Source organism: Belonocnema kinseyi, chromosome 7 (genome assembly GCF_010883055.1).
Source record: "Belonocnema kinseyi isolate 2016_QV_RU_SX_M_011 chromosome 7, B_treatae_v1, whole genome shotgun sequence".
NCBI classification, from domain to species: domain Eukaryota; kingdom Metazoa; phylum Arthropoda; class Insecta; order Hymenoptera; family Cynipidae; genus Belonocnema; species Belonocnema kinseyi.
Window position 1 is genome coordinate 138,489,371 of NC_046663.1, and position 19,999 is coordinate 138,509,369.

A 19,999-nucleotide genomic window follows, 5' to 3' on the forward strand; every position below is an offset into this window, starting at 1 on the left:
CGAAACAACTTCCACATTCACATGACAATTGAAGACAGTGGATAAAGTGGGAGAATATGGAACAACGTTTCCATTAGCAACCACAAAACTCCCATTTTTCTCGTAAATAATGCCAGTATCCTTGCGAAGATATTGTGGGTAACCATTTTTATCCATGGCCGTTTCTTGTTGAAAAGATTTTGGAAAACGCTTCGAGAATTTTCCTTTCACTTTATACCAATCAGCGGAAGGACTATGAATCATGTGTTTCATTATAATGTCATGCAATTTCTTATTCACATTCGTATCGGGGATTTCAGCTGAAACGAACTGATCCACAATGTTGGGATTTGTTATTTTGGAATTTTGCTTGAGCGTTACCAACATATGAACATGAGGTAGTCCATGTTTTTGGAATTCGATCGTATACACGTAAGCTATCACTTCACCAAACAGTTCTTGTCTGGAAACGATATCAATCAAATAGTCCTTTTTATATTAAAGACCCTTGTGCATACATCTGGTCTATCAGCAGCTATTTGGAAAGGAAGTAAGTTTTTGACAATATCAGTCCATGTAGGATTGAACGTCATCGTGATAAACAGATCAGGTTTTCCAAATTTTCTGACGATGGCCATTGAATCTTGGTAATGTTGCATTATGTTATGTGGCGATCCTACGAACGACGAAGGTAAAATTATAACTCGACCGATACGTCTGCCAGTGTCATCAGCAATTTTTTGCAAATAGTCATTCAAACCCTGATATGACTCAGCTCGCAACTGTTTTTGGTTGAATTTACAATAATTAATCCTATCTTTTTTAATTTTCACATAATTTTCTACAACCCATTGCTGTAACAATCTTCCGCCACGCAAGATTCCATTGCAGTTTTCATCACGTGTGGCCATACGATGCAAAACGTACATAGATCTGGTCAATCTCTTATCACTTTCCTTCAACTTCATATTTACATGCCACCCTTGAGTTCCGTGAGGATGAAACAATGGCTAGGTCCAAGGCTCTACATTTGGATCCATCGAATTTACATTCTGCAACGTTTTTTTCGTTTTGTTCTTTACAGTAACAAACGTATCCGGTATCTCTCCATCAGCAGTTGTAGAGAAAACAGCCGCAACTTCATTTGTTCTCTGGGCATTATATCTGCCTTTATCGATTACAGCCTTGGGTAAAAACGTCAATTGCAGATTAGATGGAATTGAACCAAATCCTAGTGATGTTTCATTTTGAATTTCTTCGTGCATCATTTAATTCGATTGTGCAAATACATTGACGTTACGTATTTCTTTTTCCAGTAATTTTAGCAATTCGTTATCAAGATTAGAGTTTTAATTAAGGCGACAATGAGCAGCTTCTTTCTCATCCAGAATAAAGAGTTGTCCATAATTTGGATTTTCATTTGCACCTAGATAGAAAGAGTTAGTCATTTGATAATAAATTTGACCTTGAATTTTAAAACAATATGGGCCATTACGTTGTGCACTTAAATTGACTAAATTTGCATTGAATTATGTAAATGAAAATGCGTTATTGTAACCTCTGATTCGCTCAATGAAATGTTTTGATTTCGGATGATTCCCTGAGAACAATTGTTCAAGAAGTGGGAGTTGATGTAATGGATTGATAACAACTTTACCATGATTGCAGCAATCGCGAAAAGAATTCCCTTTATTACCAACTTTTTCTGCACAAAAATATTTTGCTTTGCAATGCTCGCAAGCAATGTCCATTTTTCCAATTTCATGTTCATACAAATTATATAATTGGCTGTTGAAAGATAATATTTAAGAAGCTTTTCTTGGTAGCACGATTGTATTTGATTATAGACGCTCGATCAATCGTTCAATGAATCTGTATTGTTTATGAGCTACCCGATTGCTATTCTGTGAATTAAGTCCCGGGATTGTCTCCGATTCATAAAGAGAGTTGGGATTATTTAATCCAATATGAGAATTAGGTATGTCTTGTTCCTTATTTTGATAATCAGTATGGTTTTTACCATTTTGTTTTTCTCGATACTTGCGTTAGTATTCAGCTTGCTTCCTTTTTTTGGTAAGCTGAAACTCGGCTTCTTCTTTTTCCGTTCGGATTATTTTTCTACGAGGCATTGTATTTAATTTTTTGCCAAAAATAATTAATTCGAATAAACTGGGTTTTTGAGAAAACAAAAATTTTATTGAAAAAAAATGATTGATAAATTTATGCATTCAGATTTAAAATGCAGATTAACTGGAAAAATTGAATGATTAATTAAATTTTATGCCACAAAATTAATGTATTATTTTTATTTTGATCAGGTGTTACTTTTAAGGGATTTTTATTGATTTCAGGTATCAGATTCAAAATTCAATTATCAAGGTTTAGAGTCAGGGTCAAAAATCATAAAGCAATGTCAGAGTCGGATGCAATTGTTCTGTTATTTAATCACCAAAATTCACAGAATTTCCATTGTTCAAATTCAAGCAGATCTATATCAATATTTACAAATAATTTGTCGATAGGATTATTAAGGTGGTAGTCAGCACCTGAAACAAAATGAAACATGATTAATTTTATATCGAAATAACACTGCTTTATTTATCATGTAACAGTGAAAATCGAGTTTGTTCTAGCCATTCTCGTAATCTAAATACATGGAACGCTCCTTTACATGACCATTCCTGAAACCACCTTTTTCAAACCGATATATCACCGTCTTCAGTTTTGTATTATAAAAATGGTTGCCTATTAAATGCAGCAATAAATAATTATTTAAAATGTTGCGACGGCTATTATAATTATAAAAATGCCCACAATATTGCAAAATGAAAAAATGAATATGATTAATGTACAATTATAGATATAATATATATTAAAGTACAAACAAATATCAAAAATATATTAAATTGTAGATGTGAAAATGTAATAAGTTATTAAAGAAATTTATAATATTGAAAACCATATTTTGAATATTTTGAATTTTCTAATTTTTTATTGTTAAGATGAAAAATGAGTGCAATCAAAAATAAAGTATTTGAAATAGTGAAAATGAAAGAATTCCTATATAAGATGAGAATCTTCGCAATTTGTAATGAAACCCTTGGCTTATAGTTTTTTCTGGTAATATTTAATTTTTAATATTTTGCAATTATTGAAATATCAAGGCTGCCGTAAAGCGAGATCGAAGGGGAAGGGCGAGATGGAGGGTGACGTCAAGCGCTCCAAGCGGCCATCGAGGGAATAACAGTGCCCGTATACCTCTATAGTTATCGTTTTTGCCAGTGTTTTAAATTTTTTTGTTTTTTTCGAAATTCAAAGTGAATATTTGGCAACATGGTTGTGAGATCTCAAGACTCAATATATACAAAAAATTGGAAAAATATCAAAAAAATGTAATCCGTTTGATCTTAAGAGATATAGATTTTACTGTAATTATCAGTTAAGTTTCCTCGGTGACTATAGTGGATATAGTGTCCAATTTTATTCAATCTCACAGTTTTGATATTGCAAAACATGTAGCGTATAAATATATAGCATATAAAAGTGTTGAACGTCATAAATTTTATGAAGCCGGTTTTGTGGTGAAAGTGAAGCGCAAGCAGTTTAATGGTACTTGTCTGCCTCTGAGCGAGGTTCGTGTATGAATAAAGTATGTTTAGTTTTAAATGAGTATTTTTAGTTATAACTTATTATCAATTATTATAAACATTAACATTAAGTAATATTCCTGTGAAGTATGTCATTCATTTCAATTTATGTTATCAAATTCCATTGATGATGTAAAATGCGATGGCAATTTATTAAGATTTGAAGTTTAGGAGCAGTCTTTTGCGAGAGCGATCTGCTCGCATGAATATAAAAATGAAAATATCCTTAAAAAGTTGTGACACACTGCATTATTCTTGTTCATTTTAATGTAAATAAGTGTTATTCTTACAAAAATGTATAAAAAAGTATATTATTATATGAGAAATTAAGAAAATGTACGATTGAATAAACTATATAAATTCAAAATTTTTCCTAATGCAAAAAAGTGACGAAGTACCGATTTAGAAAATCTTTGCCCTATCCTGACAAATTTTTATTTATTTGTTCCACAAAGTAAGCTTCATGCAATTTCTATGCTTTTAAAATTTTATGTGATTTTACTTGTTTGCGGTGTAAAAAGTGTGAGATTAAATAAAATTTGACACTATATCCACTATCGTGGTTGAGGGTACTAAAGTCACGTTTTGACTAAAATCTATACCTGTAAGAGCATACGGATGAAAGTTAAACAATTTTTTTTTGACATATCAGGTCTTGAAATCTCTCGATAATTTTTCCAAATAAGTAATTTGCTTTTCGAAAAAATAAAAATAATTATAAAAAATTCTGTCCACACATGCAAACTGTAGATGTATACCATCAGCGGTATGGCCATTAAAAATTTGTATCGCTTAAGGGCATGTGACACATTGAAATACATATAGTACCGAACTCAGTTTTCCAGTTTACTGCATTTTCTTTTAACTTAAGAATTTTTTTTGTCAACAAAACATCGGACTGAAAGTTTGGAAGATATATCACAAGACAATAAATAATGTTTAAGAACTTAATTTGAATAGAAATTGAGTAAAAGTTATTTTCCAAGAAATTAAAACTATTAACATGTTTTGACATATTTTTTTTGTACTTTGACATTTTTTGAACCTAAGAACTTTTTTATATGTACAATATTCGGCGTAAACTTCGAGAAATGCAATAGCAGACAGTAAATTACGTTTATGTATGTTTTTTACATTTTTCCGATATTTTCAATGTAAGAAAAGTTCTTATGTTCCAAAAATGGGAAGGTTATGTCAAAAAATGGTTCCATCTAATGTCTTTAAATTGATTTTTATCGAAATTCCTACTCAAATGTAGTACATAAACGTACTTTGTGGTCTTCTGATACATTTTCCAAAGTTTCAGTCTCATATTTTATTTACCAAAAATGTTTTTAATTTTAAAAAAAATATTCAGTTAACTGAAAAAGTGATGTCGGTAATAGAAGGATCTGAGTGTGCGACATGCCCTTAATGAGAATGCTCTATATTCATTATGGTTGAAAGCATACGCGGTTTGTATTGATGACTTTGTAGGTTAAGTTAAATTATATTTTATACTTTTAATTTTCTTTATAATAATGAATAATTTTTTAATTTTTAAATTCATTTTCTATTTTTTATCAATTATTTACTTAAATTTTGTAGTATGAAAGTATTTAGTTTTTAGAAGTTTCTTCATTTTCGTCAAAATTGTATTTACAGAATTACGATAAATATTATAAAATTTATGATATATTACATTTATCATATTTAAGATTTGGGAATATTTAAAAATCAGCTTTATATGTTGTAAGCAGAATGAGAGAATTTCAAGCGATTCGAGAGATTAAAGTGAGCGGTATGAAAGATGTGCACGAAAATACTGCGTTTTCGAAAACAAATGTTAAAAAAACTCATGTGAACACGTAAGACACATACTCGTACATACGACGTTCGTCAATGTGTATCTGCGTCAGCTGTAACATGAGTTCTATATTATTTTTTTGCGCAAAAATTCGAACGGTCATCTTTCTCCTTCTTGCGCTTCCCTCTCGATTTCACTTTATCATAGCCTTAAAAGTGCATCTAAAATAAAAAAAAACGAAAAGCTCCAACAATCTGAAAGCAACACATGTCAAATTTGAGCTCGCGCACAACGATGCGACTTGGTGGAATAGGGGATCGATGATATACCGGATTGACATTGACCGATTACCAAAAAAGACGCATTCTATATGCAGATGACTTTTCTTATCCGAGAATTACAATCGTTTTGAAGTTGTGATTAACTTTGTATCAATTCGTGGTTTATCGAAGAGATTAAAAATGCAATCTCTAAGTAATTGTATATGTAGAATTTCAAAGCGATTGCAACTTAAATAGGAAAGCTTGAAAATATCTAGAGGCATAATCAATAGACACAATGTTTTTAATAAATTCATATATAAGATTCAATAGCAAGTATTGATACGCACCTCTCCTTGAGTCAACTTTGAATTATGCGAATGAAAGGCCGAGTAAATCAGGATTTTTTATTTCGTACGAGTAAACCAGGCTTTCTTATTTAATAATAAAACAATTTTGCCTTCTATGTGACTCTTTCTTTCGAAATTGATTAAAGCCTTAGGGTTGGTTAAAAAAACGCTGCGCTGTAATTTTTTTATTGACACAGGACCAGAAATAAATAAATTATTCAACTTATGTTTTGTAAAGTAATAACTTTTATCAGAATAATTTCTATTCTGAAAATTTTTTTAAAGCAATTAGGAAAAATTGAACTAATTATAAAAGAAGTAAGCAGTATTGATATTAAATTATAGGGAATTGAGGGGTTCTTAGTTGAACATTAAAAATAAAATTGGGATCCCAGTGGGGCCACTGTGTAATCCTGATAAATTTTGTAAAAAAGTGTCTTATTTTATAGATGAGAATTAAATTCTAACCTCGATAAATTGTACCAGTTATAGTTTGAAAGTCACTGAATGTCAGAAGTGAAACACGTAATTGCTGATATAAGATCACTTTTTTTGTACGAAAAACACAATATTTGAATCGCGTTTAATAATTTTAAATGCCTGCGTTATTTGAGGTTAAATACAGTCTCTTGTAAGCATCAATTTATTCAATATATCGATTTCCACCTCTTTCACTCTAATGGGGTTTTTGCATGTAGGCTGTCTGCTTGCAGATGAATGGAAGCTTACTAGGGATTTTAGTTATATACACAAAAACTGAAAAGTTCCTAAGTCAATTTACTTTTCGGTAGGTATTTCTCTATGCAATGTTTGAATTCATGGATTGAATTCTTTATTGCTTTTTATTCTTATAAGAGAAAATAAATAAATCATACAAAAAATTGTTGACTAAAAACAAAATTTACTGGAACAACCATATAAAAATAATTGAAATAATTTTTTTATTTAAAGTTTGCAATTTTTTGAATAGCAATATGTAATTATACAATTTGAATTCCCTTTTTCTCCTTCAAAAATTAAATTCTTTATGATGAATTCAATGAAAGTATATTGTAAACCTAAGGGTTTTTAAATGAAAAAAATTATTTTACACACAAAGAAAAAAAAATTATTTTAATTACAATGAACTCTATTCTTTTTTAACAAATAATATGTATAATATACATTTTTTCAACTAAATAGTAAATTTATCAAACGCAACACTTTTTTTTCTTAATCTTAAAATGTAATAATACTTGTCCTTTCTCTCATTTTAATAAAGACCTAATCAGTATGGCTGTTCCTTATTAATAAATTTGTAATCTACAACTTTGTCGTTTTAAGAAAGACTTAATCAGTCTTAGTTTTCTGTAAAAAAATGAAAGTAAGCATAAGAAAATGTTTTATTTTTTATTGAAAATTGTAATTATTGGCATTTTTATCACCTTTCTTTGATCATTGTTGATATCCGCAGTCTTCCTCTTTGGAGTTTTTATCGCTTTCATCATTTGTGATTCTGCGAGTGTTTCACCATCGAGTTTATTAACAAATTTCATATTTTTTACTTGCAAATATTCCTATTCATTCCTATAGTTGTCTATAATTGTAAATGTACAAAAATTAATTACATGAAAAGATCCAATGTTTAATTTTAGTAATTCTTTTATCCAATTTGAAAAAATTTGTATGCATGAAAACATCTCATTTATAAACGATATAGCGCAATTGTAAAATAAACAAATAGAATTAATTATAAAATTGAAATAAACCTTTTTTCAATTGAACTATGCCTGTGACTTTGATCAAATCTCCAACATTAACTTCGTTGCTTTTGTCGTAATGAAGTACACGAATTTTGAACGTCAAATCGTTCTTCATGATAGACGAAACTGCATACGAAGAATTTTTTCTCTATGACCAGTTGGAACTCCGATTGCAGGTGCCCAGTCGTACCTTACAAATTTGGACAATAAGCAAATCTTTTGTTGCATCCTAAATCATTGAATCAACTAATTGCTAATGGAAATGTGCGTGACTTACACATAGGCCGATTAAAATGGAGAATTTCAGCGAGTTCGCACTCGGTTGCAGTTGCCTCCTTCTCAATAATTTCGTCGGCCTTGAGGACAGTTATTTTCGTTGTTTCCTTGATTGCGAATTTGAAACCAACAGTTCCCTTATTAAATTTTGCTAATGCTGCATTAGCCCAAGCATTCGGAAGATGACTTTTGAAGTTGAGAATTCTTTCTTCTTCTTTCATGATTTTTGTCACTTTCGATCACCGTTGGAGCGTCAACGGATTCGATTCTCGCAATTATTTGCCTAAAGAACAAATGTCCACAATTAATGAATAAAGATGTTTGTACAAAATTGTATTAGACTTTTTTTATTAAAATCGATTATTTTTTACTAATATACTATTTTATTAAAAATTTTTGGAAAATATATGAAATATTTAATAACTTGAATGTATTTATTATAAATTTTAACACGTTTACTGTTACTATCGGAAAAAGTTGATATTGTATGATGAAATGAATAAAAATGTATTCTTACTTTATAATGGATCAGCAAATTGAGGTTAAAATAAGAAAACATATGCCAAATTGACGATTTTTTAATTATTTTCCATTTTTTGGATACAGCACACCCGTTTTTGCTTTATTTTTAGCGAGGAAACAAGCTTCTGAAAAGTAAAAACGACGAACGATTGGCATCACTGCAGCAGTGATGCAGTGAGAAAGAAGCGACTGAAAGATGAAAACGCGTAGAACTTAGTCCCTCTTTATAGGCATGAAAAAGGGCTGAATTTATGCATGTGTTATGAAAAAAAAGTTTTCGTGAAATTTTTACTCTTTGCGATATTCTTAGTTGTTAAATATTATCATCGATATGAAACATTAAAATGTTCTGCGGGATATCTAAAAAATGAAAGAGGAAATAAAAAACACATGTGTTTTTGTTATTTTTAAAAGCCACAACGTTGACGGTAGGGAGCAGCGGAAATGAAATACATCTGTTTTTTATTGTCACCCAAATTATGAGAATGAAAGAAATTTCGTCTGCTATTAATAATCTTTAAAAATTATGTCACTACGTAGTACAAACGATATATTGGGGAATAATCCCACTAGTAAAGTAAGTAATTGTAGTAATAATTGCATTCGCCCAGAAGTAAAAAATGCGTATAATTTCGGACAATCATCTTAAATATTGTGAAACCTTGCCCCCTATCACCATGATTAGTTTTGCTTGTTGTTGGGAACAGTACTATTCTATATGATTTTTACCGTTTAAAAATAGAACCCGTAATATTTATCATTGCAGATTTCCTAATCACTGTTTACATATATGAGTACTGTGGAGAATTAAGCCCTGGAGATCTCACTGATTTAAGATCAGCTTTAGTCAACAATATTACGTTTGCATGCCTAGCAGTACGGTATGGCTTACATACTGCCTTACTGTCATATGTACCTCTACTGCACGAGATCATAAATCGATTTGTTAAATTTCAAGAGGAAAGGAATCACGCAATTGATGACGAGGTAAGAGTCTGATGCGTTTGTATGACAAATATCAAGTATATTGTATCATCTGCACCATCGTCGTTTAGTAGGACTAGAACATGCACGCGCTTCGCGCGCGGAGTTCTGGTTCCGTTTGAGATTCACATCGTTCAATTCGATTAATTTTATACTTTCTTACAGAATTGCTCACAGATTCTGATTTTTAGTTAATATTATTTGTTTACTATATTTTATTAAAAATTCAGATATTGTTTGATACTAAAATTTTTTGCGTTTGTGAATGGAGATTTTTTGGTTACATAACTGCGAACAGTATTTTTTGTTATTTTTACGTAGCGCGTACGAGGGACATAGAATTTATATTATCATTCAGAAGATAATTCATGCTTTTTCTAAGGGTAGTGTACAAAAAGTTTTTTCAATAATATACTTGAGACAATCTACATTTTTTATGCATATAAATAATTTATAAAGAAAATTTAAATTTTTAATTTTGAAGAATTTTTAATTTACACCACGAAATTATAGCTTGATAGACAAAATGTTTTATTCCGTATCTTTCTTCCAATTTTTTATTGTCAATATAAACTTGTAATGCTTCCCATGAACGAACCCTTGAAAATGCGAGATGCAATAATCCATGTTTAAAAATATATTTCCTCAAATCGATCCCAATCTGATAAAAAGTCTGACCTTGAGATTTATTTATGGTCATGGCAAAAGCTAATTTGATTGGAAATTGTCTTCTTCTGAAAGAAAAAGGGTAAATGTTTTAGCAGAGCAAAGTTACTCTACTGAAATAAATTATTTCTCCACTTTTGCTCCCTGTCAAAATTTGCTATCGCAATGCATCGTCCTTCATATCAAGAATCAGCAGTCTCGTGCCATTACAAAGACCTTAACTTATACTCATGTTTCTTATAAGCATTACGACTGTGTATACTTTCTGCGTCGCAGTTCGTGAGATGGCAAACTCAGAGGATTCAGAGAATTTAAATACTCTGGTAAAAGAGCTTCGTAATTGATATGACCCCTATCATTAGTTATTTCTGCGCTGTCTATGCTAGTGTATATTTTTTCAGTCTCTAGATCGAGAAGATCAACAACTTTTTTTTTATATCATCAACATCTACATTCCTTGCTGAAAGTATAGGGTAATTTGCTGCTGAAGTAAACCTTTTTGTCTCGATCAAAGTTTTGTATGTGTACTTCACAATATCAGAATCATCTGCAGCAATACCTTTTTTCTAGTATTTAAATAGATTCAGATGAATCATTTGAAGTTCCATCACCTATTTGAAGTAGAAATAGAGAGAATTCTTTCTCTTCCGGTAGAACTCGCATATTTTCTGTCAATGTATGAACAGTAAAATTGTTCCACAAAGCACTAAACTTAATCGATAACTTAAAGATTTCGCATCTCGTTACATTTTCTTTTACTGAAAACAATTGTCTGAAATCTCCTCCAAGAACATTAGTCCTACCACCGAATGACAAGTCATTTTTCATCAGGTCACAAAGAGTTCTATCCATGCCTTCAAGATCATATCTTGCTGACATTTTTTCTCTGCTCTTAAGCAAGAAGTATAACGTGGTGTAAACGAATTTTTTTCCAGATCCTCCTGGTCCATCGATGTAAAAACATTTTCCACGAGATTCATCCCCATCTGCAACCATTAAAGTCATATCAACGATTTCTTTCTGCGTGTCATTCAATTTGAGGTATTGTTTTTGCCCTTTCAAAAGATGCTGCATTGGAAGCTCTTGGAATTCTTCTACAAATTTCAGTTTACTTCGATTCATTCCAGAAAATCTGGAAATGTCCCAATCTTCTTTTTAAAGCAACGTTTGTATTTCAAAATAGGATCTTTCGATTCCAACTGTTTGTCCAAATCTCCTGTTAAAATCGTCTGACAGATACAATTTGAATTATCCTCACAAATCTCTTGGATGAACGGGTTGGCAGTGGATGAGGCCAAACATGCAGCAGTGAAAGTTTGATGAACTTCTCCATTCACAGTTCTAAGATTTTTGAAGCTGGTAGCTCCCTTAACATTCAATAACAGTATAAGGAGGTTGAACAACTCTATCTGAGTAGGGCTAACAGAGTGCATACGACCAATGACTTTATCCGGATATCGTTGACGTTTTTCCTATTGATTAATTCTTTTTCCATCAATTTCCACTTTTTTGAAGACGAAATTTTGTGGGATATCTGGATCAACATACTGCCTCGTATCATGGTCTGTCTGATTTAATTCAAAAAAACCTTGGAGCATAGTTGTTTTTTGCAATGCTTATCTCATTTCATCTGCATCTGCATTTCGCGGGACAATCACACTGTTCATTTGGTAAATGAATCATGGATGCAGCGTCATTGCCCTAGTAAATATACTTATATATGTATTTTACCGCATTGGTCGTCGGTGCATTTTCAACATTGATGTGGCAAATAAAAATCATGGACAGTGTTGGACAGTATGAGACAACGTATCGATTATCAACAGTGTAGTTACCTTGTTTTTCGTAGAGAATTCCAGCATCTTTTCTACTATATTTTGGATCTCCATTGTCGTCTAAAACAGTTTCAGGCTGAAATGCTTTGGGAAAATGCTTAGAACATTTTCCATTGACCATACACCAATCGCCACACGGACCGTGAATCATATTTTTCATCACAATTTCATGCAAAGTTTTATTCACGCAAGGACCAGGCTACAGATTTTCTTATATCTCCGTCCAATTAGGATTGCAAGTCATCGTTATGAATGAATCCGGTTTAGCAAATTTTCTCACAATCGCCATGGAATCTCGATAATGTTACATCATATTTTGATTTGATCCCATACATTTGGACGGTAAAATAACGACCCGAGCTATGTGTCTTTCACAGTTATTAGCTGCATTTTGTAGATGATCAATCAAGCCTCGATAGGAATCAGCTCTCAATTCTTTTTGATGATTTTTGATATAGAAAATTCTATTTTTCTCAATCTTTACATAAGAATCAACAACCCATTGTTGAAATAACCGTCCGCCCAATCCTAATAATACAATTAGGTGTATTCCTCCCCAATATAACTGTTCACTTTACATACGTCTCCTGTATCCCAGTTACCTCTTCACTTGCACCCCCACACCTCTGCTCCATACAATAGCACACAAATCACAAGCGAATCGAACAATTTTATTTTCCTTTCAAAATCACCTCTCTATTTTGTATGTCCATCAACGCCCTTATTTTTCTGAAACAGGAAGCTCAGGTGCACAAACCCTTTCATCTTTTGCACCGTTTTTCCTTTTCACTTACAGTTCCTTTCCTTATAATTTGCACATCCTTTTCTCACTAATAGTTATTCAACTTATTATCATTTATTGATAAAAAAAATATATTAAAATTTTTTTCGGATTTTTAGAAAAAAATTTCTGTCACGCTACTGTCGTATCGCAAACTTGAATTTGGATTTTGTTCAAATAGAATACATTTTGTACAAGAAACTTTTTTATTCGCATTCAGCATCCCCATATCTCGAAAGCAAGTTTTTATTCTTACAACAAATTTGATATTCATTTTTTAATTGCTATCCAAAGCCAACTTGGAAAAGCTATGAAATTTTAATATGAAAATGCTTTGTTTCTTTTTTAGGAATTGGAATAATTTTCTACATCGAACTTTGTTTACCCATATTTATGAACTTCATATCTACGCAGCACGTTTTTATTATTATCTAAATTGAAAAGTTAAATTTTTAATAACAATCTGAAGCCGAACCCATTCCAATTTAAGATTAGTCTCACTTTAAAGTTGCCACGCTCCACATCCATTGTTTTAAACCTGTAAAAGTTATTTTGTTCAAACATTTTTGGCCTCAATTTAGGGGTAGACTTTTCTTTCATTTTTAAACAGCGATTTTGATTTTCCAGAATACTCTATCATTTTTTTCAAAAATTCCCATTTTTTGGTTATTATGTTAACAGTATTAATGAATGTTTATGATTATTCCGTTTTTTCCAATTTTCTTTACTGTGAGTAAAACCTAAAATAATTCATACATAAAACCCTTCGATTTCTGAAACTATAAAAAGACACTACTCCAGAACATAAAGTTCACCTTTTATTTTGTTGCATTCTTTGTCATCTATACCTAATTTGGACGTACTGTTGTTAAACAGCCAACAAATTGATCATTTTCGAATTATCACATCTCTATTATTTGAATTTTAAAAAACAATAAATGCCCTATCTGCTTCTTTTTTGGTCTTGGGATTATAATTTTGTAAATGTATATCGCCCTCTTGTACAACCGATAAGACAGTCATATCTTCTCTACATGCTTCAGGTAATGGAGTGTCATCTTTCTCAGATTCATGTACATGTTCATCATGGCCCTGACAGTTGATATTTATCTTAATTTCTTTTATTTGAATTGTATTACTGAGCTAAAAATTTACTTGCATACCTAAATCGGTAGCCGACAAAAAAGCCTCTTGCTGTGTCGCTTCAACGCTACACAAATTTCTTCAGTTTCAGGAAGATCAATTTTGCAGCTGACAAATCCATTGTTCTTGGAATTGACATATAAGTCGGCTGCATAAATATCACTTTGAAGCTAAATTCTTGTAATTCTATGCATTGATTCTAATAAGGTAAAGTTGACGATAGTAGAGCGAGTAGTGGTCATTGACTTCTAATATCAGAAAAATTCCTCACAGGCTTGACTGCCAAATAAGTGGGATAAGAACATTATAGATTCGTCGACAGTTTTAAATAAAAAAGTTGCATTTCAAATACATTGAACATTAATTTGAATGTACATGTATGAGTTTGAGGTTATGAAATTATTATTAAAAAGGTAGAAAATCCAATATTGTAAATTCTCTCTAAGGGTTTGAAGGTTTCGTTCAAAAATGATTTTAAAATACATTGTATCACCTTAACGTATGTCGCAGTACTGTTATTTTGTATGGCATGTCTCTTTAAAAGTTCGGTTACCTTTAGGTCGCAGATTTTAACGACAGATTGAAAATTCATTTTGTCTTTTGAAGACAAATCTTTGTCACACAAACAATGTTTATCTTTTGAAAAGGTGTTACTAAACGTTTTTAAATTACTCAAAGAAACTGCGTATTTTCCCATTGGTAAGACAATTGAAAGTTTCAACAGCCTTTATCATAATTGTGTTCCTATCGGCATAGTATCTTGAAAATATATTAAAAGGAGACTGTCATCATTTAAAAATTTTGCAATTGAAGGAATGTCGTTGTTCATAATTGCAAGCTCTGACTGGTGCACACCCATCTTAGATTTCAGTTCCATAGTTGCTAATAATCTAGAATCGCCATCTAGAGAAAAGCCCATTTAAAAAATTCGCTCTTTTTTTAACTGATCAATTATATATTTTAAGCGTTTAATTACGTCTTCTATAATAAATGAATAATCTAGCCTGTATAAATATAGACAAAAGGAAGAAGATTATTAGCCAATGGTTTCGCAATTGTGAAATAGGCTAAACTAGGAACTTCACAATAATTAATGTTATTGAATTTCTAGAGTAGAGTTAACCATGAAGTAAAATGTTATTGGCATTCAACTTCATTAAGTGGTAAGATGGTACCAACTTATTGACTTATTGTACAATCGTACTTAACGCTTTGAGTGATTCAGGAAACATCTTCAGATAAACATTCTCTCAGAAGTAAATTTCTTAAATCTTTGGTTTTGAAATCACCTTTTATCATAAGGTAATCTGTGCTTTTTAATGTACGACTAACTGTACTCAGACAAGGTCAGACGGTGTTAAGTTATAAAAGGGTCCTTATAAATAGGGGACATTCCCCCCCCCCATTTTTTAATTTTTATTTAAATGACCATCAATATGTCTTTCAAAATTATAAACTGACCAAAATGATTGGTTTCGAGGTGAAGCCTGATCGAGAGCAAATATTTTAATGAAAATAAAAGACAAGTTAAACGCAGGACGTAAACTTACACAATCTCAGGATAATTATGCTGATAATTATGTTGTCGTAATTAGGGTTCTAGAACGTAATTCTTTTAAGAGATTCAGTAAAATTTTAATTTAAAAAAGGTGTTGCGCAGTAAATTCTTCAAATTTTTTACATTGGGGGGAGCTATTTGATTTTTAAAAATATATTCTGATACTTTAACTGACCAAATTTATCTATGCGAGTGTACAATGTTATAATGTAATTCCTTTTTCAAATGGAGCGTCTCCCAGCATAAAATCTTGAATTCTAATTACTTTTTTACTATTGAAAATACTTTGAAATTTTTAAGTTTAAAAGGTCAATGATTAGTTGATGTTCGTGAATGTCGACCAGGTAAAAAATCTAAATAATAGATCTTAAATGAAAACTTTAAAAAATAAAACACTCAATAATTTACATGTATGAAACGGAAGCTCTTTTAACACGTTTAAATTCGGAAAAAATTCACTCTATAATTTCCAATGCCAGAATTGAAATTAGATTTGTATACTTTTTTAACTTTTTGACTGCAACATATATAAAAATTAAATATGTTGCAATTTGACGGTTCGGAATTAACAATTCTTTGCTTGAGAAGTATCAAAAGCTTTTTCAATTCTTCTAAAAATATCGAATTTTGAACAAATTTGCTTTTGGAACTATTCGGTATTATGGAAATCTACCATTTTTGTTTATTGCAATTTTTTGTCAGCCTGATAGTTTTTGCATAAAAACAAGAAAAAACATATAAAAATCGATTTTAATGCGCGATTTATGGATATTTTGCAGATTTGTCGTCAAAATTAAATAGATTATGATAACACGCATGAAATTTCTTTTGCACATTTCATGCCATTTATCATAAGAGTCTCTACTTAAATTACATAACCCATTATAAACACCCACTCTTGCTTTACGTAATGTATAGTTTTCAGAAATAATAAGATATGGCATTGGGAATAAATGGATTTTTTTATAATTGAGATAATACGTGCTTTGCAGATTGAAAAGTTTATTTTTAAAAAGGAAAATTCTTTGATTTTTTCTTGACCAATTCTTCATTTTTTCTGACTATTAACATTCATGTACCAGAATTTTTCGGTTATGAAAGAAAAAGACTGAATTTGAACCAGAAATTATACATTTTTATCGAAAAAATTAATTTTCAAAAAAACAGTTAAAATTTAGAACCTAAGAAATGAAGTTTCAACTAAAAATAAGAATCTTCAACGAAAAAGTGATTTCTTAACAAAGTGGTTCAACCAAAATTTCCAACCGAAATACTTGAATCCTTAATCAAAGGACATTTATATTCAATTATCAAATAGTTGTATTTTTATATCTAAGAAAAATGTTTTTTTTTGCGAAAACAGATAAACTTTTAAATTGTTACATTTCGCATTATGTTTACTCGATTGCTTCCTTTACTGAATATGAAGTATCACCAGTTATTTTTATACCGTTATCTTGGGACCATAATCTTTAGAAATTAATATATTAATGTTTAAATTTCTTTGAAGTCGCGGAATCCTTTCAGTTATAAATTTTAAACAGAAGAATGGACATTTTTAAAGTAGCCCTTGCCATTTTACTAATTTCGTGCAAACCTTTCTAAATGATAACATATCAGGACGTGATATCTCCTTGTTTTGTTATATTTGGTTAAAAGAAATTTGTTTTGTTTCTCTGGAAAATCTCAGTTTTACAATAATCTTTTGCAAGCGAGAGAATAAATGCTAATGACCATTTTTTATAAATTGAAATTACTACCTTTAGTTCTTAAGTATTTTGGAGAAAACTTGTTTCTTTTATTTTCAAATTTTAATACTGATTTCCTAAATAAAAGAAAATAATTTCTGGATTTTGATTCATGAGAGAAATAAAGTTATGAAGCTAGGATGAAATCGCGATCACTCCTCAGAGACAAATGTGCAGTTAGTCTATTTAATTTTAACCGCTAGACACCTTGGGAAAAATCCTTATCCATACCTTCCTTACGAACCCTAGAAGAAACGCATTTCTTTAGAGGAATGAAAAGTATAATGTAAATCCGAAAAGTTCTCTGTTTGGGAGAGAATACTAGCAGGCTGAGGGGTAATCGCAGTTACCCCCTAGAAAGCTAGCCATTTTCTCCAAAATAGCTTATTCGAGTCTGACCTATTCATCAAAGGAAAATGAAAAATTTTATTAGTATAAGAAAAAAGACTTTAAATAGAAGAAAAGATTAGTCTCAAGCAAAGTACACCAAAACTTTTCATTAGATATCAAAGAGAAAACACACCTCACTTGCTTGCAAATAGTCCCTAACATCGTGGATCGAAGGCCTTTGCATGCCGAAATTGTCAGCGAACTAACGAGACTGAGTGTCGAAACGAAGCGTACCGGCCTCCCGTTGAACTGCCTGCTCGTGCAGGTAAGGCGCGCTATGCCGTAATGTCTGGCGGTCCCCACTCTGTACCGTCAGAACGGGTCTTCGTTCTCTACGCTTTGTGTCGATTTTCGCCGCGTACGGTGGTATACTAAAGATACTGATTTAGCTGTATAGTTACGACAGTTCCAACTATATTTCTTATTGTAAATAATATTCGCTTTTATAAATGATAGGATAAATCTACACGCAACAATACCTCAAATCAATGAATTTTTGAACGGGTTAAAATGTAATTAATTTAAAAAACATGTATCGATAGATTTTGAAAAATGAAAAAAATGAGGCAAACTTTCAGCAAAAAATTTGAATTTTCGACTAAAAAGAATGACATTAACAAAATTGTTGAACAAAAACCGGAATGAAATTTCAATTTCTCGTTACGCCCTCTTTAAGTGCCTGGTCCGAGCCGTGGTGCCGTTCTTTCATAACGCGTTTGAGCCAGGGGAAGAGAAAGAAGTCTGAGGGAGCAACATCTGGGCTGTAGGGTGGCTGAGGAAGCGTCGGAACACGGTATTTAGCCAGGTAGCCCATAACAGTGAAGGCAGTGCGGCTCCATGCATTGCCATAGTGGAGCTTCCTAGAATCTGCGATCGTGCAAAGTAGTTTTTGGCAAATTTAAGTGTTTGAGTATCATTCACACACTCAATCTTCGGTCAATGTTAAAAAATTTTTTCACTTTCACCAAGTTCTCATGATTTTTTGTCGTTGAAGGGCATCCGGAGCATTGATCGTCCTGAACTTCCTCTCTTCCCTCATTAAACAACTAGTGCCACTCGAAAACACTTATTGAACCATAGCAGCATCCCTGCAAGTGCTTTTGATAATTTCATGGAATTCAATAGCGGTTTTACCGAATTTTAAGAAAAACTTTATCGTGTAACGATGTTCCAGTAAAGGGATCTATCTTAAAGCGTGACAAGGCACCTTGACTGGGGTACACTTTAAAATCGACTTACACTCCGGAAAGACTCGAAGGAAATTGTGGACCTGTGCGCTATTTAGCTAAGATCCTACACAACCCGACCTATGCGAAAAGGTTCCCTCCGTCGCTTTGGCTGAACGGGAAAAATTCAATCCGACTGCTTGCTGGACAGAGCTTGTAGGTGATGTTTTTAATTGAAGAGACAAATTTTCAACAAATATGTTAAATTTTAAATAAAAAAGAATTACTTTTTAACAAAGTTGTTGAATTTTCAACCAAATAATAACATTTTTAACCAAAGTAAGAGATATTCCCTTCAGGAGAAAGCAGCTAAATCTTTAACTTGTAACTTTTTTAACCTAGAATGTCTTATAAACCGGATAAAACCATTTCAAATTAAAATCGAAAAGTTCAAATTTATTCTGCTAGACAATTATTTAAAGTATTTTCTTATCAGGTTTTCTTGGCTTTTAAAGTTAAATTCACTATGTTTTCGTATAATTTCTGCAAATAATTTTTTCCATTTGCGAATTTCCAACAATTACGTACACGAATGAAGGGGCCCCTCCCTACTGCAACATAGAGTAACAAAATATCTCGATCCTTCTCCCCCCTCAAATCTTCGGTAATTTATATCCATGAGTTTAATACGTAAGAAAAATCTGTAAAATATCCATAAAAATGCATTAAAATTGATTAATAAAATATTTCTTTTTTTCAGTCTTTTGCTTAAAGCATCAGGCAGACCAAAATGGCACATAACAAAAATTGTTTGTTAGGATATATTCTTCATTGGACAATTTTTACAAATTTATCTGTTACTTACTTAGAAATATGTGATGTGGAAATAATGTGCAATATATATATATATATATATACCGAAGGGCCTATGACAAAGCCACCGAACGCGTCCTCGGGTTGCGGATAGAGGGTCCCTGTACCAAGGGTTTCTGCTGAATATGGTTACATAAATAAATAGGCAGTCGCGGACAATTGTGTGGAACGACTGAATCACGACTTGCTAAACTGCTACGATGCGAGTGTGGCCCGTGAACGGGGTTACATGGCAGGGCTGCATGCTCTGTGGTGCGAGAAACACCCGGAGCTATCGCACTTTTCGCAGCAAC

At 31.7% G+C, this 19,999-nt stretch overlaps 1 protein-coding gene across 5 annotated transcripts in view; it reads left to right on the top strand.

Annotated features, from left to right (window-relative positions):
• Positions 1 to 19,999, top strand: part of LOC117175984 (endoribonuclease Dicer) — a 357,463-nt gene that overhangs the window by 316,779 nt on the left and 20,685 nt on the right. For all 5 annotated transcript variants that reach the window (XM_033365884.1, XM_033365885.1, XM_033365883.1 and 2 more), the window contains one exon: positions 9,329 to 9,549. In XM_033365884.1, the coding sequence (XP_033221775.1) occupies positions 9,329 to 9,549 (221 nt within the window). The remainder of the gene's footprint in view (positions 1 to 9,328; positions 9,550 to 19,999) is intronic.